This window comes from Miscanthus floridulus, chromosome 10 (assembly GCF_019320115.1).
Source record: "Miscanthus floridulus cultivar M001 chromosome 10, ASM1932011v1, whole genome shotgun sequence".
NCBI classification, from domain to species: Eukaryota; Viridiplantae; Streptophyta; class Magnoliopsida; order Poales; family Poaceae; genus Miscanthus; species Miscanthus floridulus.
The window spans coordinates 57,999,177-58,022,576 of record NC_089589.1 but is presented as its reverse complement, the minus strand read 5'-3'; the positions used below and the strand labels follow the sequence as shown (position 1 = coordinate 58,022,576).

Genomic DNA, 23,400 nt, shown 5'->3' with positions numbered 1-23,400 from the left:
GTGCAATGCCTGCCAACAGTTGTGCGTTGGGATGGCAATACTTTCACATCGAATCTGCTTTAGTTGCCAAAAATTTTCAACTCAGACTATCACATCGAATTTTACGGTACATGATAGAGTATTAAATATAGATAAAAAAAACTAATTACACAGTTTGGTTAGAAATCGCAAGACGAATGTTTTAAGACTAATTAGTCATAAATGCTACAGTAACTAACAGCGCTAATGATGAATTAATTAGGCTTAATAAATTCGTCTCGCAGTTTACAGACGAGCTATGTAATTAGTTTTTTTATTAGTATTCGAAAACTCCTTCCAACATCCCGAAACATTCGACGTGACATCCAAAATTTTTATTTCGCGAACGAAACGGAGCCTTTGGTTTGGACTTTGCATTGGTCGATGCTTCAAGATTCAGCAAAACGTCGTAACATCAGCAGCTGGTCTGTGAGGTGGGTGATGAGGACTAGGCACCTAATGTTTGGTGCGGCCGTGTGGGTTAGTGAGATCTTTACCTGGAAATACAAGCAGCAGCTCCCCAAGATATACCATCTCATGCATCCTTATTCCTTAAAATGTTCATAGAAGATGATCTCCTATCGCAAGTACACAGAACGGTTTTACTGTGGGTACTTTTCATCCCCGTTCTTAAGCATTACTTCAACAGTACTTTTCAGCGAAATAATAGTGTTTTTCTCTCACACGAAATCAGCATCAGCATCAACCAAATTTCAGCAAAACGAACGGGACCGGCGCTTTTGCTGGCCGCTAGTGTAAAATCAGCAAACTTCAAAAAAAAATTACCAGCCGCCGGTGTGAAATCAGCAAACTTTACTAATGACATCTAAGAACCGCCACTATAAATATTTACACTCAATTTTCTTAAGAAAACCACATTGTAAATGATTTCTCAAAAATTGCAGATCAGGCTCAAAAAATAGCAAAAAAAATATATTTTCGCGAGAAATACAACATATGCAGTTCCTAAGATTCAACTCAACACCTCAAACCTCGTGTCATACACCCCTTACCGCTACACCCCAAAGTCACTTATGACTTAATAGCAGAAATATTCCCTTAGTATTCACTCCAACATATTTTGAAATGGATATTTGAAGCCTTAAACGGATTAATAAAAAAAGCTACAAAGTTGTAGATCTCGTCGAGATCTACAACTTGCTTTTGATCATTTTCTCATCCGAGGTCATTTGAGAAATTCAAAAAAAATTAAAACTATTAATCTTAAAACACAATTTTTCGAGCCCTAAATGATTTTAAATAAAAGGTTATCAACTACAAAGTTGTAGATCTTTTCGAATACTAAAACTTTTGTTCAGATCATTTCTCCATCCAAGATCATTTGAAAACGTCAAAGAAATTAAATTATTTATAGTGACGCTAGCTAGGTTAAAAAAAACTTCATTACTAGCGGTAGACTAAAAAACAGTCAGTACAAATAAATTTACAGTTTAGTGGTGTGCACTTGGAAACTATTTTTTTATAGTTTGGCTTCGTTTTCCAGCCTGTTTGCTTATTGGTTTCGGTCAGGGCTTATCAGTCAGCCAACAGTGCTCACAACAAAACATCATCAATCGAGCTTATCAGCCCAGAAACCAATCAGCGAACAGACCGATAGTATGCCACCACAAGCCACCACGCGTGCTACTGTCTTTGTCCTTTTACACAGACCACGTGGAATAGTGTAATTAATTAGGATTTTTGTGTGTCATGCTGTATTGGCGTTTCTATGAATAAAACTCTTACGTATATGCCTTTAATCCAACCCAAAGCTCGCTTATTTTACGAATCGAATCCAATAGTTTTTTCCTTTCGTGCACGGGCATGTGGGTCCTAGATGTGCATAGAGGTGAAACTCCAAATTGTTGTTTTTAGGTGAGGAGGCAGAATACCTGAATTTTTTAAATTAAGAGGTGAAGTAGACCACGTAAGATACGAATAGTATCATGGAGAAATGAGAAATGAGCAGTATCATAGGAGAAATTGGGTGCTTTATTCTCAGCACAGCACAATTTCGGATTTTGGGCGGATCTAAAATTATGAGATAAGATCAATCCATTCATCTCGATCTTTGTCCCTCGTTTCGATGACTTTGATCTCTTTTGATGTCTTATGTGCCTTGCATGTCTTCTAAGCCCTTCAATATGTATACTTCTTCTATATTTGAGGTGGTTGATCCTTTGATCTTCATCGTGATCTATCTCTTGCATGTATAAGGCTAAGTGCGCGGCAATTAAAGGGGAGAGGCATGAGAAATAGTGGTGGGAGTTGATAGAGAGAGTTTAGATGGGAAATTGACTTTTATTCCGAATCCCTTGTTTGGTTCGTGGAGGGAAATAAGAGAGGGAGTTGAAGAGGGAATTCATATGCCCTGTTTGGTGTGGGGATTCTTAGAGGGGGGGAAATTATATAGCAAATCACGATGGATGTATTATTCTTTTATTAAGAGCACAATTCCCTCACAATTCCCACCCCTCCCTAGGGAATTGATTAGTGGGAGTTAGTCCTCTAAACTCCCGTTCCCCTTCCCATCAAAACTCCCACTCTCACAAAACACAAACAAAAGATTTCTGAACTCTTATTATCTCTAAACTCCCACTCCCTACTTTCAATTACCCCTAACCAAACGAGTTAAGCACTTTATATACTAGCAAACCTTGTTAGTATCGTTGGTTATGTTGTCACTCAACTATCAATGACCCATGTTTCTTACTAATACCATTTTAGATACACATTAAATATAAATAAATTATTGATGCAAATTTTAGATCCTATTTTTTATATAATTTGACTAGATATATACTAGTATATTGTCCATGTTAACGCTTCGGTGGTGTCTAGAAAAGATACATAAATCATAAAACTAACATAAATTATTATAAACTAAAAAATAAACCAACTGATGAAAGAAACACAAATCAATCGTCTCGCAAATATTAGTCATTTCTCACTTAGATTTTTTTTTTTTTTGGCAAGCCCACACAACTGTGGAACCTGAACAACACTAGGGGAGGAACAACATTGTGAGAAGATGATGCCACTTCAGCAGTAACCCAATAGAAAGAAGCCAATATACATCTCATATTAATCAAAATTAGTAAACTTTTCCCTCAAAAAAAAAAGTAAACTTTCTTTATATAGAATACGTTTAGCATTCTAGGACGATGGTGACAACCAAGGGGGTCCACGAGAGACCGATCCTCTCCAGTTCGTCTCCCAGTTCAGTTGGCAAGTTCGACACGAAACACACACGGCAAAACCGGAACAGAAAGCCTTGGAAGGGCCGAGGCGGAAGCTGAACGAGCGGAGAAAGGGAGAAGATTCGGATGGGGGCGAAGAAGCAGGGAGGAGGCGGCGGAGGAGACCAGAAGGGCCTCCTGTGGAGGCTGCCGAAGGTCACCTCTAAGGAGCTCGGCAAGATAGGCCCCGCCCTCGGAATCGGCATCGGCTGCGGCGCCGGCGCAGGCGTCGGATTCTTCGGCGGTAAATCCCCGGCCGTCCGCATTGCTCTCTCCTCTTCACGCCCTGATTGATTTGGTCGATTAGGGTACCCTAAATGAGATTGAGCTTCGGTAGATTGGTGCGTACTTTATTTACCATCCCTTTTGTTGGTTGCCTGGCGAGGTTGGTTATTCTATAATCTGTCTTCTTAGTGATTTGTTCTTTAGGCTATGTAGTTTTGGCCATAGGTCATCATCGCTCTGGTTACCACATACCAGGTCGGGGGTTTTAGTGAGGATATGGTTTCCCCCAAGTCGCAGTTGTTCAAACAGATTTGTTTCCTCGGAACCTGCGGATTGGTTTTGAGGATTCCCTGATCTGGCGTTGCTTAATTTATTCCTGAGAGATTTTATCTTTTTTTCTGAATCAGTAGCGATTCTGTTTTTTTTTTCTTCTTTAAATTATCTATTAGAAGATTGATTACAGGTGCAGGTGGTATACTATCAGGATTGCAGGATTTGGCCTTTTTCATGTAAGATAGGTTTACTCAAGGGTTTATCAGTTACAGATTGTTGCGATTGGTGCATGATCACAGTCCTAAATAGGGAATCTTATCAGAAGATATTTCACAATTTTTTATAACATTCACCGGTTCAGTTAAAACGTCTTATCCTAAGGTCGGGAAGTTGACAGTGTAGGCATTATTCCTAACAATATATGTTTTTGCTAAGTGTTAGCACCAAGGCAGTGTTCTGAAAAACTTGGGCACTATCCGGCAGTCAGGGTGACACTGGAAGTAGGCAGATGCTCATAGAACAATTATTAAATATCTGAAATGATGTGCATTTCACTGCTTAATCCTTGAGGGTGTTAGGATAATTATTCCTGCCTAACAATCTGTGGTTAATTTCCTGATTATTTGTGGACTAAATGTTGTGTCACTTCCAAACAAAAAACAAACGTATAACTCCTGGTCTTTGGGTTTCCTACTTAATTTTTTGATTTGTGTATTCAGAAACTGTATACTCCCTCTGTCCCAAAATAATTGCACATCTCGCTTTTCGACGAGTTAAACTTTTTAAACTTTGATTAGATTTTTAGAAAATATGATCCACATTTGTATCTCCTAATATGTTTAGTATGAAACTATATTCCAGTATTTATCTAATGATACCTATTAAGCATCATATTTTTTTTTGTATATCTTTGGTCAAACTTAAAAAGTTTGATCCTTGAAAAGCGAGATGTGTTGCTATTTTGGGACAGAGGGAGTAAGCATGTATGCTCTTACAACATCAAAATTTTCCATCTCAGACAATTTGATGTTTGAACTGAAACACATTATTACCAAAGTCAGCAGAAAAATATCAATTCATAATGCCAGTGGCATAGTGATTGTTGATATTGTCAGCATTCTGAAAATTGAGTGGATGAATTAATACCTGCCACTTCAGAATTGAAAAAAATGATACACTATCTGATGGATGCGGATCTCATGTCCACTTTAGCCAACTAAATAAATGGAAGATCTGGTTCTATATTTTAGGGGATAAAAGACCTAGGGGAGGGGCTGAGGGAGTGAGTGTATTGACATATATCCTATGGCATAAACCATACATAGGAAAGCCCCACATGGCACCAGGTGAGTGTACATCTAAATATCTAGAAGACTGAAGGATACAATGACCTTGTTGTAGTTGAACTTTGAGGCTGAAAAGCTCACTTGGCTTAAGCACAGGGTGAAATTCTGAATGATAAAATATGGTACGGAGAATCATGAACTCCAGACTCCAGAGACATACATGTATGAAATGATTTTTACTTATCAACTGGTTCTTGTTGCTCACACCTAACATTAGAGCATATATATGCATAATTTTTATTTTCAAAGCTTAATATGTTTCTAGATTGGTGAAACTAGGAGTTATGGAGATTTAGTGGTTGTGTGCCTGTGTTATTATTTTACACTAAACGTAGAAAAGATGTTTTAAGTAATTTGTTTTTCATCATGAATGTTGTATGTCTGCACACTTATATTTTTTCCATGATTACTTTAGGTGCAGGATTAGGCTATGGATTTCCTGGACTCACATTAGGCTTTGGAGTTGGAGCTGGATGTGGTGTAGGAATTGGCTTTGGTTATGGGTTGGGCAAAGGAATTGCATATGATGAAAACAAAAGATACTCCAATGTTGGCAAAATGTTCCAGGAAGCTCCACATCTGCCTACGTAAGTTTAATGTGGACACAAGAAAAGAATTTGGCAAATTTGTTTTCACAGGTGTTTTGATTCATGGTGTTTGCATTGTAGGTAGCTTTTTCTACATACGGCATGAGTCCTAAGTTTGCAATAATAATTCTTTTACCTGATTTATTTGTGTGGTGGCTAGTTTCAATCTTTCCACATCAACAATAGTCTTATTGAATTAATGAAGTCCTTTTAGTCTTTATAATGCTTTGTTATTGTTGATTAGTGTTAAGGATGACCTTGTAATAATACTCACAAATCATGTGCCATAGTGCCAGTAATTCATTTCAACTCTATATGGTCTGCTCACTACCAAAAAGAAAAAGGAAAACTCTCCAGTTTAATTTGAAATTAATGCTGCGTGGTTAGAAACTCAAATCAGCACGTGCTGTCAATACATTTGATTTCAAATATATTATGGTGCCATGAAGCATGATATGCTAAACTGCTGTTTTTCCCTCTGAATATGGTGTGCAATCTAGAAGTCAAGGTGGAAATTGCAAACTTTTTTAATGGCACATATGGCGTTGCTAACTTTTATAATGGCAATTGCAAATATTTATAATGGCAAACAGGGAAAACTTTTCCCTCTGTACCATTATAAAAGTTTGCAATTCCATGTGTCATTAAAAAAGTTGAGTGGACATAGTGCCACTGGTCCGAACTTTTTTGCCCTCCACGCCATTCCGTCTATATTTGCCTCTAACGGTGTCAAACAGATGAATGAAATGACCATTTTGCCCTCAAGTTGGTTAGAGTTCTAATTTTCTTTCGTTCCTCCTGCGCCACTCAAGTCAGTTGGAATCAGCACGGTATCGAATCAAATCGTCAAAACCGAAACTGAAGATTGCTCTGCACTCCTTCTGTTCTTGGCTGGCATTGAACAGCCACCATAGCAATCAACATTCAACAGGGACCTCTGCACTTTTCCTGTTCAATTCTGTCAATGACTTGGTCATCATGAAGTTTATTCCCATCCTGATCCACGACATGGAACACTGCAGAAAGGCAAAGCAAAGCCACACCCACCCACCACAGATCACACATCAGGATTGGAGAAAAAAAGGAGGATAGAAAGATCACAACCCAAGCAAAAGCCAGACTTTGCATCACCCCACAAAGGCACCATCTTTCTCTCATCTATCTTCTTAAACTTTCCAAAGACAGCAGCGAAGGAGGCAGTGGCACGGCACTCACCATCCATGAACCACCCTCCGTCGGAGGAAATGTAGGCCTGATTGATGGTCAGCTTCAGATCGGTCAGCATCTGAACCACCTCCAGCAAGGTCCCATACTTGTTGGCGCTGTCCACCTGCAGCCAGAAATCGAGCAGCCTCGCTCACCGGTCCTGCATGCGCAACGGCGCTATCGTGCCTGCCTGCGATGCGCGCGAGCCCAGCGTGCAGACTGCAGAGAGAGGAGAGAGAGAAGGTGTGGTGGAGTGGAGGGGGGTAGAGTTGAGAATGAGTGGCCTATTCAAGCGGGGTATTCTGGAAATTTTCACTGGCTGGCCCCACATGTCAGGGCTGCCAAACCATGAAAACCCAACGGAACATGGACGAAATGGCGTGGAGGGCAAAAAAAAAAAAAAAAAAATCGGACCAGTGGCACCTGTGTCCGCTCAACTTTTTAATGGCACATATGGAATTGCAAACTTTTATAATGGCACACAGGAAAAGACTCAAATTTAATAATGAACGTTTTGAAAGCCCATATAATCTTACTGTTATCTTCTCCTGCAGCTGCTTGGGCAGCCTTTCATTCTTGCACAAGAGGACAGAAAGGAGGAATGGTTCGCCTTCATGGCTAGGCCAAAAATTTAGGAACTTGTGTGACATTGCTGCTTCATAGTATCTGCTTATCCTGAGGTCTCTTTGCCAAGAACTCATGCTGTGGTGGGCAATATGTATGTGCAGTTGCTGTACATAACACATGCCTTCGCAGGTCACCTGCCTATCCCAATAAATTGCAAGAGCAAGCAACAGATGTTAACTACAAAAGTACCCAAGATATAACTAACACCTGCAATTTAGTAGGGTTAGTATGGATTTATATTGCAATAAACTCCTTAATCCACATTCTGGTGTCATGGTAATATTATATTATTCTGTGTCTTGAAGAAACGCTACTGAACTATCAGCATTCTCTTTAAAAATTTTGAACAGACTAAGCGCACTCAATTAGATGATTTTCTCCACTGAGAAGATGGTTCTAATTCTCCGATTAGAAGAAATACTGTAGTCAGTAGCCATAAATAGTAAAATAGCATGAGATTTATTTGGTCTCCCAGTTTATTACCTTTTCGAGGGTGTGTCATGTCTTCGACAAAACTTCACCAATTTGTTAATAAAAGAACATTCTTATCGTTGTGTGATGCTGCTCATCATTTCTCACTCCTCTTTTCCAGGGACACTGTTGTTGGTTTATTTGACGAGCTGGTTATAAACACCAAGAAGTTTGTGACAGCAACATCAAAAGGAATTGAAAAATGGCGTTGAGCTGCACCGCTGCATTGTCATCTTGAACTGTGTCAACGGAGATTGCAAGTAGCAATTATCTTGAACAGGCAGTAAGACTTAGCCCTAGAGTGCAGCCTGTTGCATCTAATGACTTTCTATTGCTCATCAGCTAGTAGCTTTGTATTTAGGTAGGATCCTGAGACAATACATATGATTTCTGGTCGATGTTTATTAGTTACAGTGCACTGTATTGTGGGTTGCTCATCACTTCTGTTAAATTGGAGGAAATTTGATGCTATGAGCTTCAGATGAACTATGTTTCGTGATTGTGCGTGTGTTCTTCACCCTTCTGGTATCAGTGTGTGGCCTGCAATTGTTGTCTTGGCTGGCTCTCTCTCTCTCTCTCCCTCTGGTTCGTTACCCTGGGTCTCTATCTATCCTGTTTGGACCATTTGGCCCCAACTGACAAACAAGTTCACAAGAGGCCCTAAAGCTGCCACATCAGCACCCTCTAAAGCTGCCACATAGCACCCTCATCTGCCAAGTAAGCACAGCCTGCCCAATCCCATCCAAGCAACAGATAGCCCTCATGGGCACCCAGCCAATGGCAGCTCCCATGGTCAAATCTCTGCTGGGCCCACAGCATCCTCCGATCCTCATTTTCATCCATTTAAACTAGCTCACCTTTTCCTCCACAAACACCCATCAGCCATCCCCTCCTGCAAATCTTTCTCTGAATTGTGTGTCTCCGGCAATGGCGGCGCTCGCTCCATCAAAGATTCTGGGCACCCAGCTCAACTTCACCGGCTCCTCCCGCTACGCCACCGCAACGCCCACCGCGGGGGCTCAGAAGATTATCTCCCTCTTCAGCAAGAAGCCTGCCCAGAAGCCGAAGCCCGTTCCGGTCTCGTCCTCTTCTCCAGACATCAGCGACGAGCTCGCCAAGTGGTATGGTGAGTAGACCTGGCCCCAACTGCTAGGAGTGCGCAACTTCTAGGATCCAAATTTGCTTCAGGGTTCCCTTTTGTTGGGCGTTTGATAGAGCTTTGCCATGAAAATCTTCAGAAGCTTCTTCTGTAGTAATTGTCTCTTGTTTTATGTTTGAGATATAGAACTTTGCCCATGAAAATCTTCAGAAGGTTCTTGTATAGTAATTATCTCTTGTTCTATGTCCCATTAGGTCCTGACAGGAGGATCTTCTTGCCGGATGGGCTCTTGGACCGCTCGGAGGTGCCGGAGTACCTCACCGGAGAGGTCCCTGGAGAGTAAGTCACATGGCTCCAATTTTGCCTTCTATAAGGGTTTTTGTTTGTTTCAGAAAATTTTGATTTCAGGTTAGTACTACAAGTCAGTTTAAACAAAAGTAGCAATTTCATAGACCAGAACAAAAGAAGTTTTTTTTCTTGAAAAAAAGTATTTTGTAGTCAATATCAGATTTTTCACCAAAATGATGCATCATTGCTGTTTGTAGAATTCGTTCTGAAAGTACACGAGTTTCTCAAGCTCTTAAGCCAGCATTTGAAATTTGAACTAATCTTTGTTACACTTTTAAACAACAATCTTCAGCAATTAAGGCCGTCCTTTCCTCTACTTTTCTTGAAATGAAATGCTGCAGAAAATCGACGTTAACGTATCTGAACTGAACTTTTTTGCTCTTCCAATCTACAGCTATGGCTACGACCCTTTTGGCCTGGGCAAGAAACCAGAGAACTTCGCCAAGTGAGTCTCAGATCTCTATCCCAAACATATAATTTCACAGCCTGACCATTGAGATTCTAGTCTCACTCACGTACAATATATACAAGCAAAGAATTGGATTATAGTCTCAACTATTTAGCAAAATCTTATCCTACCATCAACGCCGTGCAGGTACCAGGCCTACGAGCTGATCCATGCCAGATGGGCCATGCTCGGTGCCGCTGGCGCTGTCATCCCAGAGGCCTGCAACAAGTTCGGCGCTAACTGCGGCCCTGAGGCCGTCTGGTTCAAGGTCCTGATCACCACCTCTCAGAATCATCATACTACTTCAGTAGCAATTTTTTCTTTCTTTCTCAGATTCAGAGGCCCCGTTCGGCTTACCTTAAAAATGACACTATTCAGCTTGTTTTTTCAGTCAGAACAATGTTTTTCTCTCACAACAATTCAGTTAGAACAGTGTTTTTCAACCAATTTCAGCCAAGTTTCAGCAAGCCGAACGGGGCCATATACCATTCCCAAAAGAAAAGATTCAGATATATACCGGAGAATTGCATGTCATTGCATTTATTTAAGAACAAAATAGAACGCAACACAGTTTTACAAAGATTTCACATTTTAGTTGGTAGATACAACAAAGTAGCAATATGTTAATCTGAAAATCTGAACTCAAAGCTCATGGATGGTGTCTGTCACTGTCACCTGAATGGATGCAGACCGGCGCCCTGCTCCTGGACGGCAACACCCTCAACTACTTCGGCAACAGCATCCCCATCAACCTGGTGGTGGCCGTGATCGCGGAGGTCGTCCTCGTCGGCGGCGCCGAGTACTACCGGATCATCAACGGACTGGACCTTGACGACAAGCTGCACCCCGGTGGGCCCTTCGACCCCCTGGGCTTGGCCAGCGACCCCGACCAGGCCGCGATCCTCAAGGTGAAGGAGATCAAGAACGGCCGGCTCGCCATGTTCTCCATGTTGGCCTTCTTCATCCAGGCCTACGTCACCGGCGAAGGCCCTGTCGAGAACCTCGCCAAGCACCTCAGCGACCCCTTCGGCAACAACCTGCTCACCGTCATCTCTGGCGCCGCCGAGAGGACGCCCAGCCTGTGAGGACGCACGGACGCCACGCCGAGAGCAAATGCCAAGTCATGCGCTGCTGCTGCCGTCTTTGATTTTACCGGGAAGAAAGCTGTATGTGAAGGTCTGAAGAATGTGCCTTGCCCATGCATGTAAATTATCAAGAGGGGGGAGAATCCTTTTCATTCTGATCTCTGAATCTCTGATATGACTGCTGCTTCAATTTGTGCCTGAGATGTGCTACTTAAGTTTTTGGAAGGGGCTATGTTTAGTTCCCAAAATGTTTCCTAAAAAGTGCACATCGAATCTTGTGATACGTGCATAGAGCATTAAATGTAGATGAAAAAAAACTAATTACACAATTTGGTGAAAAATCGCGAGACGAACGTTTTAAACCTAATTAGTTTATGATTAAACACTAATTATCAAATAAAAATGAAAATACTACGCTAGCCAAATTCCTGAATTTCGCGAAGTAAACGCAGCCTAAGGTGAAGCCGCGGTGAAACCCTCGCTGTCAAATTCCAACCGCAACACGAGGCCCGCCCCGCTTCCCTGTGTCCGCAGTTCTGCTGGCAAAGCCGCGCCTCTCTCCTCGCCCAATCCTCGGCCTCCCCATCATTGGTCCGGTGGTGCTTGCCCTCCCCAATCAGGAGCTTTCCTGTCTCCCCAACCCCAATGGGCAGCTCGTGCCTGTCCTCATCCCCACGCACCCCGTCCCCTCCTCCGCTCCCAGTCCAGCACACCACCAGCCCCGCATCACCGGAGGCCCTTGAGCGCTCGCCTGGCCAAGGATCTGAGCGCTGCCGTCCGAGAGACGACCGAGCACACTGCTGTCGACTGGGAGCCATGGCCCGAGCAGCCCCACCGGGGGTGAGGGGACGAGAGACGACCGAGCACGCGCTGCTAGCAGCCCCACCGTAGAGGGAGGGTGCCGCGTGCGCCGCCGCCGGTTGAGCGGGAGGGGGCCGAGCATTGCCTGTGAGGGGGCCGAGCATCTCCCGTTGCAACGCCCTGCGCCGCCGACGCCCGCGCGCGCCCTGCGCCCCTGCCCCAGCCAGCGAGCCACCGCCGAACCGTGGCCGCCCGCCGCCCGCGAAGCCTCGGGCCTCGGCCGGAACCCTAGGGCCCGCTCATCCTTCTCGGTCCTGTCCCGCTCGGCGGGAGCTCCAGGGGCGGCCGGCGAGGAGCGGCCGCATCCCGTCGAGCAGCAGCACCAAGAGCTAGCGCAGCAACCGGAGGAAGCCTCGCACATCCAGCTCGCCCCCTCGCGCTCTGCAACTGCTCTCCGAGGACTACGTCGCGGCCGACCCCAACTTCTTCAACGCCTCCTACACCTCGCTGCTGCCACAAGGTATACATGTATTATGGCTGCTAATTTCGATCCCTTTCGAAGATTATTATGCCTGCAGTTCTGTGTGCTTTGCACTACATGTTCCTAGCCCTTTTGCTCTTCATCCTCCCCGTCCCCACCTTGGTGGCATTTGGATAGGCAGTGCAAATGGGATCAGGATATGTGATGACGAGACAGTTAGAGTTATGTTTTGTTATCACTCATTTGAATTTTTTATAGCACTACCACAGTACTGAAACTTGTAACCTGTACACACCGTTTACTTCATTACTTACTACTTTTCTTATTCACCATTGGATATTTGGATCTTGATGCTTTCAAAATTTCTCAGCATAGTAGAAAGATATTTAAGTTGTTCCTTTTCTTGTAAGTTAATAATATGACTGGTCTTACTATTTGGCAAATTTACGGAAAAGGCACTAAAAATTTGGAAGGTGTTAACTTACATGCCACTACTGCTTAGATATTCAATGGTGAACTCGAGAAACTTATTGCTGAATGGCCTACGGAGGTGGTAAAAAGGCAGAAGAAAGATAATAGGAAGGTGGGATACTTGATCTTTGGTTCGATTCCTCAAATCAAATCAGTAAATTGTTCATTCCTTTTACCTTAGCCTACCCCAACTTGCTTGGGACTGAAAGGGTATGTTGTTGTTGTTGTTGTTCATTCCTTTTACCTGAACACAGTCATTATTTAATCTGAACTGAATCAGTACCTTGCAAATAAAAGATATCTGCAGACTTGAATGTGTAGCAGACTTGATTAAAGATATCTGCAGTTTCATATTTTTGTAGCACCAATCTAGGTTGGAGAAATTTTTTAGACATGCGGCAAAGATTTTGATTATGGTGTTAGTTACCTTGCTCCCACATGCTCCTGTTTAAGTTAGCTTTGACCATGGCTATGTTTTCTAAAATTCCTGATAATGAAAATAGAAGTGGTTGACAGATTAGTAAGTTAAAGGCAGTGTGCATCCCCACTGTGCAGACCATGTTATGGCAATCTCAGATGTTAGAAGCATGCAGCCACTTTTCATACTATTATTGATTGAATACTGGAGCTTTGTAAATTATTGATTTGGTCCTTTTCAAGCAAAGTTCTGTTGTGTTCTCAGGACCGCTGCCGTCATGGCCGCAACAAGGTGATCGCCGATCCTGATCCTACGGCAGCACGCCTGCTCTCAGGACCTAGAGACAGGCCAGCGACGACAAGTTCCCCATAGCACAACTTGTGCAGCGCCCAAGTATTATTCTCTTATGCATAGTTGCTATTATTTTCTCAAATATTGCACAGGTTCATATTCCAGCGATGATGATGATGATACTACCTTTTCTTGTTGCATAAAGCGTCAAAATGCAGTGGGGTGTTTGTCTTCCCTGGCCCTTGCTCCAAATTATTGTTTGGATATGAGAATTTGAGAATAAGTCTCTTGATAAAAATAGAGCCTGCATCAGTGATGATCTCAATACCGTCATAATATTTTGATCCCACAAGATCAAGTGGACGGCATATCTATGCCATGTGTATTTCAGTTCTAAAATAGTGAAATTCGTGCCTGTGCGTTGCTAAGCAGTTAGCAGGTTGGGGCTTGCTATTCGGGGATTGCATATTTATTTTATATAAGTAGTATCATGCTAATTCAGTATATTCTTAAGTCTCTTGCTAATTCAGGATAAGCCTACTCCTAATTCCTGAACAAACATTCTTTGATTAATATATGGTATGTATATGATTAGGTTATTCAGGACTACATTCTTTGTTCAATGATTTACAAATTCTTGATGAAGAGCTAACAATTAAAGCAACAAATCCTTGTGCAGAGCTAACCATGAAAGCAAAGAGCAAGCAGAGATAACGGTTAAAGCAAGGAATTCCTGTGCAAAGCTAACTATTAAATCAAGCAGGAAGGCGAGGCTTCAACAAGTTCTTGTGCAGAGCTAACAATTAGCAAGGAGCAAGGCTTCTTTAGTGTATCGTGTCTCCCCACCGAGCTGAGGTGCTCCTGTCTCCCCACCAAGCCGTTGACTTGCATACTGATTGATGATGTGTTTTACAATTAATTTTCTTTCAATTCTATTTTACTCCACAAATTGCTTGTGCATGTAATATTGAATGGGTGTTCTGATAATTAAAGTTAAATGAACTTTCTGATTGTATTTAAATTATATCCATGAGAGTATTATATTAACTTGGGTACCATGAAGATCTACTTAGATAATTGCTCTTTTTTTTTGTATCCACATATTTTTTTTAAGTTCCTTTTTTCTATAAAAACATAGAACTATAAGGTCTTAGTGTTGTTTCATCAAAATTAATACCATTTTATTATTGGTTGATGTGCAGTTGCTTCACCAAAGTCATATTAATAGTTTGGTCATAGATGGATCTAACTGAAAACAACAATCCTAGCACATCATTTGGAGACTTGTCCAACAATACTAATCCAGGGGCACATGCTAAAACACGTAAAGCGGAGTTGCAAAACGCCAGACGTGCAGCAATGTCTTTATTGCTTGTACTACACTACATTTCTTATATGGTGATGGAACAATTTGTAGGTGGTCAAGGTACATCAGACAAGGAAAACAAGAATCCTAATGGAAATGGTGATTGGCTCCACAGGAACAATTCATATCAACCCCATTACGTTGATGTTGAGAACATATCTACTCAAATACCAGGTGTTGTTTATTCAACTTGTTATTGGCCAACCTAAATATTGTGCTTTCAATAATGAAATCATAAAACATCGGCTATTTCAACAAGAAAAAGATCGTTCTAATTGATGTTTGGGTTGTAACTTTAGGTCAAAGTACTACCTCTCTGGATGACCGACATAGTCAAAGAGAAAAAAAACGCACGTACAGCCGGAACTGGTAGCCCTGTTCGCTTGCTTATAAGCCGTACTTTTTTCAGTCAACGAAGAGTATTTTTCTCTCATGACAAATCAGTCAACAGTATTTTTAGTCATGGATTATCAGCCAAACGAATATGACAGGTATAAAAATCTGACACCTGAACAAAGAATATCCAGGCTTGAATGCCAAAGGTTGCATGATGTGACGCCGGAGCAACTTGAGACAAAAAGAGACTATAAAAGAAGACGTAGGGAGTTGCATGCCAACACTCATGGAGAACCCGTTATTTATTCCTGAGCTTGTGTGGCCCAATACGAACGTATCAGGAGCTCATGGATCCACGGTGAAATCCAGTGATTGGCTTATCCCAGAGTCCAGTGCAACACCTCTTTATATTCCTCCACCTCGTGAGGAGGCCGATGATGAAGGATGCGATGAGTTACTTTCTGGCCATATGACACAAAAATCACATGTTCCATCTGGATAAAGACATGCATTGTTGACGCGTCGTAACACGATGTTTGAGCGTCGCATTGGTTCGAACACAAGGCCATCTAATAAAGATGGTGACTGCATGGCTGAAGATCGAGTGGATGCTAACACGCCCTTGCCTCAATCAGCCGTGACCAACAACGATAAATACTGATGCCTCAATATCCCATTTAGGTGACCTATTTACCATATTATATCTCACCGATCCATGGTCATTCCGTGATTACCAGAAAATGCAGGACCGTACGTTCAGGCTACATCAGCCACACCGATGGCACCACTGTTTGATGATTATGAATGCATGTCTGAGGAATACCTAAATGATAACACACCCTTGTCTCAATCAGCACCGACCAACAACGGTAAATATTGATGCCTCGTGATCCCATTTAGGTGACCTATATTATATATCATATTATACCTAACTCAACCATGGTCATTATATGATTTTCAGAAAGGACAGGACCTAGCCTTCATCCTACATCAACCGCACCGACGACGCCACTATTTGATGACAATGGTAATTTACACTATTTTCTAACATTCTATAAACTATTTGAACTCCTTTGTTTATTTTTACCTGTAGTTCTACTAATTCACGTATCTTTGACGGCCATAGATGATTATGAGGGAGGTATATTTGAAGAGGACGAGGAAGAGGATGAGGGATACTTGTTTGTTGGGCAAGGTATTTGTGCGAAAGACCGAATAGAAATAAAATCTTCCACTGCTTTATCTAAACTATTGCGGCTTAAATGTCATTTCAGATGATGACGATGTCCAAGACAATGACCTTGAGGAAGACATGGCTTCTGTCCCTAAAGTACCTGACCGATACGAAATGGTGTATAGTAACATGCCTACAGATACCCATATGCTAAAACCTGTCGCAAATTGCAAGCACTACGATGCGAAAAGGTTTGAGCATGAACCACCTGGGTTCTGTTGTCGCGGCGGAAAGATCGAGCTCAATGAACTCAACGTACCTGATGAGCTTATGAGGCTTTGGTCAAGTAACGATGCAGATGCTAGGCACTTTCGTAACAACATTAGGTTTTTCAATGGTCATTTCTCTTTCACTTCTCTATATTGTCGCATCGATAGCGCTACTACAAGCATGAAAAACAGCGGCATATACACGTTTCGTGCACATGGCCAGATCTATCACAATATAAGGTCATTTGGCAGAGAAGATGGTAAGGAGCCAATACATCTTGAGCTTTATTTCTACGACGACGATCCAAGCCTTCAGCATCGCTATCGATGATGTCGTGAAGAGAAGTGCCAAAAAGACAAGGAAGTCATTGAGAGGCTTGTGGCCATCCTTCGTGACAACCTATACTCACAACAACTTAGGAGTTTGGGCTAGTCTGATCACCTTGAGGACTATCGTGCCACACTAAACATTGACCAAAGGCTAGACCAGAGAACATACAATGTGCCATCAGCTTCAGAGGCTACTGCTGTTTGGATCGAGGGAAGCGAACTCCTTGGTCAGTTCTAGAATAGTGTTGTCCTACATGGAAAAGATAGAAGCAAACACGACATTCGCTCATATCATGGATGTTACGATGCTCTTTCATACCCCCTATTCTTCCCTAGGGGTGAGCTTGGGTGGCACATGGATATTCCGAAGAAAGGAGTTAGTATGAAAGAAGTCATCGAGTGCCATGCCCTACAGAAGGATCGTAGTGGGTCAGAAGAAGAAACATGTTTGTTATTCTTCTTATTTAAATACTTCACATACACCTCTTAAAAAATACTTCGCATACATGTACCTCAGTGGTTATTCTACAAACAACTCTAATTCATGGCTATTTTTTTTGTAGACTCCCCTGGTAGACTATGTGTAACACCCTCGGTGTTACACTGTAAATCTTTTGCTTAAACATGTCGTGAGCATCATGGTTATTTGTTAATACATGTAATATAAAGGATAGATCAATTTCTGAAACTTGAAATGATCATCGGAAATGCGAAACAAAAGTTACATTTCATAGTCAAGTTATATCACTTAGGATTTTAAATCAATTTTTATTAAACGAAAACACTATAGAATGTATATATGGAATTTTTGTAGAGTTAGAAGTATGAACTTTGTAGATGGCGATGAAATACCTACGATCAAGAAAGGAATTCACTAGCTAGCATACATAATAGCTTGGAAATCGAATTTGATGCAAAGCCGATCAAGGCTTAGTCGATTTCGTAAGTTTGAAAAGTGGTTTGACAAGGCCAAGTTTGGCAATTTTTGTAGGAGAATTGGATTAATTAGTGGTATGGTTTCATGGCTGGTTTTGATAGCCTAATATGCCCTCTTAAGATTTGCATAGGTGGTTTGTCGATTAGATCAATATTTTAGGTTTATTCGGACGCTTTTAAAACGCGTGCATGGCATGTTTCCGGCCGATTTCAGCGACTGGGCACGGTCACCATGCCTCGGCTCTCGGCGTCGGTGCGCCCAACGCGCGCACACCGCCGCGCAGGTCCCGCATCACCGCTACCGCTCCCAAGCACGTGACTCACGCACGCAAGCACGCCCGCACTCATGCGCACCGCCACGCTAGGCGGGACGCTAGGGGACGGCGGGCCTGGCCGCTCTGCTTCGCCGCTGTCGTCGCGGGCCCGATTGCCTTGGCCGGTCCGCTGCCGCCTGCCACACTGTGTCATCGTGCTACTGCTAGCCGTAGTCACGAGTGCTGGGTCGCCCACGTGCGCCCACACTACATGCGTCGCGTCCGCCTGCGTTGCTACGCCGCCGTCCCATCACCGTGCTACCTACGTTGTCATAGTCGCGCCACTGCATGTTGCCGTCGCGTCCGCCTGCACCTCTGCATCGCTGCCATCTTGATTTAGTGCATGTGGCCTTGTCGAGGCCACCGCTTGTCGTTCACCATTAATGGCACCATGGCCGTGCTGCTCTACTGCCACCACCCGCACGCGGGTGTGCTCCCTCTCCTAGCTGCGCTGGCTAGCATTGATTGCTCGGGTGTGGTCATCACGTCCCTTCAAGGCTCGGGCAAGCAGCCGGACCCCATTCCTTTCTTTTCCCCTCCCTCCTCTGCTACCGGGCCAGCCAGGCCGTGCCTTCAATCTGGCATGGTGAGGTCGTGTCCATTCAATTCAGTGCGCTTTCGACTCCGCCTTCAAGTCTGTTGGCCAACCGACCCCGCATCAGGGCCAATCATGCTTAGGCAAGCTCCAATTTGAAGCCGGTGTCCGTCGTCGTGCCATTTAAGGCTTAGCCGCCATTACCATGGACATTACCTGCCTGGTTTTCCTGAGCCTAATTGGTTGCACCCCTAGCCTCGCCTCGTAGCCCTCCTTGACGTGCGCACCTTAGCCAAACGGAGTTGCCGCTGTCGTAGGTTGTCCACCGCCGGGGAGGGGGCTTTGGACCGCGTCTCTGATCGTCGCTTCGCCGCCCACCACTTTGCGTTTGCGCCAAGGTGAGCATCGGCTCGCTATCAGAGGCGAAGAGAGGCTAGGATGGCCGGCGTGGCGGTCCTGTGCCAACGCCATCGCGTCGGTGCACGTGGGTGTGGCTGGAGGACCTGCCTATGGTAAAGAAGAAAAGGGGGAGGGGCGCGTTTGTAAAAGAACTGACTGTAGGAATAGTGTCATGGGTCGTAGGGTGATTCACCGGTAGGTCAAGGGGATTTTCTTATAAGTGACGGACGCGCGCGGGCCTCCCTGTCGCAGGCCATGCCGCGCGGTTGGGCCGCGCTGGTGGGTCGCGCGTGCATGCTCACGCTGCACAAGCGTGGGCCGCGTTGCTCGCTCGTGGGCCGCGCGGATGGATTTCGGTTTCCTTTTTCTAGGGAATTAGTAAATGTTTATTCAATTTAGTTTTGAGCTGATCTTTGGAAAATTGTAGTAAATTCTGTAGGTGTCCAAAAATGGTGAAACAAAATTTGTTAGGTTCACAAAAATGTTATCTATCTATTGGTGTAGTTAGTTTACAGTTATCTATGATAATGATAGAATCATTAATTCGTTTATGAACGTTTAGTATTATTTAGCTTAATATTTGTAGAAATTTTTGTGACAAATTGGTGATAGATTTAGCCATGAAATTTTTACAGTAGGTTCATTAGATTATTATGTGCTCACTGTTATTTAGGTAGCCCTAGAGTAGGTTGATAAACAGAGTAGCTAGTACTCCTTGTTTTTATCATATGTAGAGTAAATCGATATTAAGAATAGGGATACCTTTAGTTGCTAAGATAATGCATGCAATGTTTCATACCTGTTAGTGGTAACAATAGGTAACTTAGCATCTTAGTCGATAGAGCTAGCTTAGTAGCTTGATAGATGTATTTTATTTTAAGAGTTGCTGTTGCCGTATTACTAAGTGTTGCATCATCATTTCATGCATGTAGATAACGAGTTGGTAGAGTTCGTGCCTGCGGGCGAACAAGAGTATGAGGAGATCATTGAGGAGTACGAGGAGGAGATTTTCGTATAGGAGGGAGCTCTAGAGCTATCAGTTGCTAACTTTGTTGACACCCCGCCTGCCCAAGGCAAGCCCCGGTGCATAACCCCTATTTTTGAATGATCATTGGATATATATATGTGATGTGCATTTACATTACAGGCATTTTATAGAAACTACATGTATAGATATACTTACCTATGAGTCCTAGTATAGGTCGAGTAGCTGCTATGCTCAGGATTTTGGTAGCGTGGGTAACCTACCGTTACTCATAATAGGTGATTATTAAGATCACTCATGATAAAATGGTGGAAAGGAAAATGGAGATCGGACAGGAATTTGGTTTGGGTATTGGTGGGTGTAAGAGGTTGTGTCCTGCGGCCAATAGGGCATAGCTTGGTTACACTTTTTCCCTGTCTGTGTCGGTTAAGGATCGGCCGTTGTATTGGGTTCTAGGCAAGTCACAAATTTATTATCCCGAGCACATACTTGGGTATGGGCACAGGGAAGGCTTGTTGCTCTCTTGTCGTGGGTTCTGACTCTTTCCGAACTGACTGATTGGAGGTAGGGATGGTGGAGGTCTAAGCACCGCACTGAGTCCATTGCTCAGGAGTGGGGGCTTGGAGTCCAAGTTTGGACGGGGACCTGGACCCCGTGATAGGAGAGTGATGGGCTGGTCCTGCTTGTGCCTAGGGTACAAGTGGGGCGTGTATTTCGGGGTACCTAGTTGGGCACATTGATTCACGAATCACCAGTGTTCCGGTACGACTTCTCTACAGTCTAGCATCGTAGTAAGAACGGAAAGATGAAAGGTGATGAAATAGAACTGTTTGCTCAACTTTTGCTTGAAAGTAGAACAGGTGCTTACATAGAATGGCTAGATAATGAATTAATCATGACTGCTAATAGTAACATAAATAAGGATTCACTATTAGTGTTGCTTTCCGTAAAAAGGAAACTATCACACCCCAAAAATTCCATTTTAGGTTGTGAATAGTTTTCACTGAATAAAATTAATGCTTTTATCATTTTCTAAAGTTTCCAAGATTTAATTAGGTTTTTTGCAATTTATAATGTGAAAAATGTTGATTTTTAAATAACTTTTGTAATATAATGTGAAGGGTGTTGCATTCATGCCAGTTGCATTTGGTGTTTATGAGTGCAAATGGTTTTGAAATATGATAGAGCGACGTTTCTTTCTCTCCGAGATTTTTTCTGACGTTTTCTGGAATTAAATTCTTTTTTCCTTGGGCTTAATATTTTTCCTTGATCTTTGCAACAATCTTTTCATGAGCTCAAACAACTATAGGTGCTTAAGGTTTAAGGTAATAGGTGTGTTGCTTAAGGGCTTGTGTTAAACCCTGTTAGCCTTTCCTTGTGTTGGCCCACATGTCATACTTTCCTACACTTGCAGAGTACATTTCGATGTGCTCACCCTTCTCTTTGTCCCCTTTGCTACCCCACCCAGCGGTTCAGACTAGAAGATGGTGTTTCCTGAAGACGGTGTCGATGCTAGGCTGGTGTACCCCCGGTCAGTTGCCTGAATGGATGGAGACCCTGCTCTGTTGGAACTCTGATGTAATTTTGTGTTTAGACCCTCTGGTTATTTTTGATATATGTAATCACTTTTGTAATAAACATTGCAATGTATCATTTTGTCATCGCATGTATGAATGAACAGATCCTGGCATACATGTGATGTGCATTCGGTTTTGTTTTATGAAACCGGATGTGATAGAAACCCAGCAAACCATAAAGCTTATCATATCTCTTGGAGTCGGGAAATTATTCCCACTAGTCGGATAAGTCTTGTGAGTATATTGTGTACTCAGGGTTTATTTACCCCTATTGCAGGTGCAGCTTGAGAAGTAGCCATTGTGTGAAGGATTCTTCTGGTGGGCACAGACGGGTCCTTGTATATTATCGATAGATGTTTATTTTCATTCTGCTGTTAAATTTCCGCACTCTGAACTTGGTACTGTAATAATATATTTTCTGAGAACTTTGGATGTATGAAATGGACTAAGTAATATAAACTCGTACTCATTATTGGATCCTGCGGGAAAAATGTGGATTATTCGGGCTCTCCCTTAGGGTTTGCTCGATGGAATCCGCCGGATGTAGCTCGCTCTTAGGGTGCTTAGTGTCTAGTGGTAGACGAGCGTCTCCGTAAGTACGTTATTTCGGGCGGTTCTGCCATAGTTGGTACCAGAGCCAATAATGAGTTTACGAGTTTCATCACTCTTTTCCAAAACCTAAAATTTGACCAACAAAAGTTTTGCGAAAAGTAGGATGCGATAAAATTGTCTAAATAAGTATAAGCCCTAGCAATATGGTCTATCTAGGATAGCGGCACTGGTTTTATCTAATCAGTTTTCTACAAGTACACTGACTTACGTTGCGTAAGAAATCATTTAGCACATGGAAAGTGAGTGTGCGATGTGCCGAAAATTTTGCGAATGCCGCTATATTTTGGCTTGAGTGAACGTACAGGGCGATGCATGCATCATGATATGGGAATCTTACTTAAAACTAAATTCCCCCTACACGTATAATTTGGATTAGTAAATTGATAGGATAACTAAATGAATGCTTCAATAAATGTCTTATCATTTCTCTAATCTCTTATTCCTAATCTGGAGGGTTGTCCTAAATGGTTGGTTCTTATTTGTTTTCAGATGAACTTGAGGTTCGGTCGTGGGAGCACAAGTGCCGGAGCGAGCCACGGTCTTGGCGAAGGCCAAGGTGAAAATGGCTGGGGCAATGGGAACGGCAACGGCAACGGGGAGAGCCAAGAGGCCCCACTTCTGGCTCCTCCCCCTCCACCACCGCCACCTCCGATGACTCATGCGAAGATGATGGCGGAGATGTTGGCTGCTCGTTGCGAATCAGCTCGTGCGCATGGAGCTGCTGGCACAGGCTATTAGTGGCTTCGCCCATGGAGGCCACAGAGGCAATGGTGGGAACGAGGGTGGTGCCCATGGTCCTGAGGGACCCTACTCTTATTAGGATTTCTTAAAGACGCACCCACCCACGTTCACGCCGACGGCTGAGCCTCTAGATGCGGAGCATTAGCTTCGTATCCTGGAGCAAAAGTTTCTGCTTCTCACCGTAACTGAGGAGCAGAAAGTGCGCTTTGCGGTGCAACAGCTGTTGGGATCTGCTAGTGCATGGTGGGACACATTTAATGCCATGTAGCCGGCAGATCACCGGGTGACCTGGCAGGAGTTCACAGCGGCTTTTAGAGAGTATTATATTCCTGCTGGTGTTCTAAATAGGATGTTGATAGAATTTCTGGACCAGAGGCAAGGAAGCATGTCCA

The 23,400-nt window shown here is 43.2% G+C and overlaps 3 protein-coding genes across 4 annotated transcripts; all 3 read left to right on the top strand.

Annotated features, from left to right (window-relative positions):
- The first annotated feature begins 3,209 nt into the window (after window positions 1-3,209).
- On the top strand, window positions 3,210-8,492 carry LOC136486625 (glycine-rich protein 5-like). 2 transcript variants are annotated; one of them, XM_066483573.1, is made up of 3 exons: window positions 3,210-3,501; window positions 5,523-5,688; window positions 8,114-8,492. In XM_066483573.1, the coding sequence occupies exons 1-3, from the start codon at window positions 3,345-3,347 to the stop codon at window positions 8,202-8,204; spliced, it is 414 nt and encodes a 137-aa protein (XP_066339670.1). In that variant the 5' UTR covers window positions 3,210-3,344; the 3' UTR covers window positions 8,205-8,492. The 2 variants fall into 2 exon arrangements, with proteins under 2 accessions (XP_066339670.1, XP_066339669.1); XM_066483572.1 differs by having other exon boundaries at window positions 3,228-3,501; window positions 5,517-5,688.
- A 374-nt stretch (window positions 8,493-8,866) lies between these two features.
- Window positions 8,867-11,162, top strand: LOC136486623 (chlorophyll a-b binding protein CP26, chloroplastic-like). Its single transcript, XM_066483569.1, has 5 exons — window positions 8,867-9,118; window positions 9,346-9,430; window positions 9,834-9,884; window positions 10,035-10,155; window positions 10,577-11,162. Exons 1-5 carry the CDS (start codon window positions 8,920-8,922, stop codon window positions 10,970-10,972), a joined length of 852 nt encoding a protein of 283 aa, XP_066339666.1. The 5' UTR covers window positions 8,867-8,919; the 3' UTR covers window positions 10,973-11,162.
- Window positions 11,163-11,370: 208 nt separating this feature from the next.
- On the top strand, window positions 11,371-17,398 carry LOC136486624 (uncharacterized). The gene is made up of 7 exons (XM_066483570.1): window positions 11,371-12,837; window positions 13,408-13,536; window positions 14,114-14,289; window positions 14,852-16,005; window positions 16,098-16,163; window positions 16,263-16,331; window positions 16,411-17,398. Exons 4-7 carry the CDS (start codon window positions 15,915-15,917, stop codon window positions 16,908-16,910), a joined length of 726 nt encoding a protein of 241 aa, XP_066339667.1. The 5' UTR covers window positions 11,371-12,837; window positions 13,408-13,536; window positions 14,114-14,289; window positions 14,852-15,914; the 3' UTR covers window positions 16,911-17,398.
- Window positions 17,399-23,400: the final 6,002 nt, after the last annotated feature.

What these genes read in the sequence shown, in the direction of transcription:
- LOC136486625 (XM_066483572.1), top strand. Translation starts at nt 3,345, where the DNA reads ATGGGGGCGAAGAAGCAGGGAGGAGGCGGCGGAGGAGACCAGAAGGGC. An exon ending in AGGCGTCGGATTCTTCGGCG is followed by an intron (nt 3,502 to 5,516) that starts GTAAATCCCCGG and finishes TGATTACTTTAG; the next exon opens with GTGCAGGATTAGGCTATGGA. An exon ending in GAAGCTCCACATCTGCCTAC is followed by an intron (nt 5,689 to 8,113) that starts GTAAGTTTAATG and finishes CCTCTTTTCCAG; the next exon opens with GGACACTGTTGTTGGTTTAT.
- LOC136486623 (XM_066483569.1), top strand. Translation starts at nt 8,920, where the DNA reads ATGGCGGCGCTCGCTCCATCAAAGATTCTGGGCACCCAGCTCAACTTC. An exon ending in ACCGGAGAGGTCCCTGGAGA is followed by an intron (nt 9,431 to 9,833) that starts GTAAGTCACATG and finishes TCCAATCTACAG; the next exon opens with CTATGGCTACGACCCTTTTG. An exon ending in AAACCAGAGAACTTCGCCAA is followed by an intron (nt 9,885 to 10,034) that starts GTGAGTCTCAGA and finishes AACGCCGTGCAG; the next exon opens with GTACCAGGCCTACGAGCTGA.
- LOC136486624 (XM_066483570.1), top strand. Translation starts at nt 15,915, where the DNA reads ATGGCACCACTGTTTGATGATTATGAATGCATGTCTGAGGAATACCTA. An exon ending in ATCAGCACCGACCAACAACG is followed by an intron (nt 16,006 to 16,097) that starts GTAAATATTGAT and finishes TATGATTTTCAG; the next exon opens with AAAGGACAGGACCTAGCCTT. An exon ending in ATACTTGTTTGTTGGGCAAG is followed by an intron (nt 16,332 to 16,410) that starts GTATTTGTGCGA and finishes ATGTCATTTCAG; the next exon opens with ATGATGACGATGTCCAAGAC.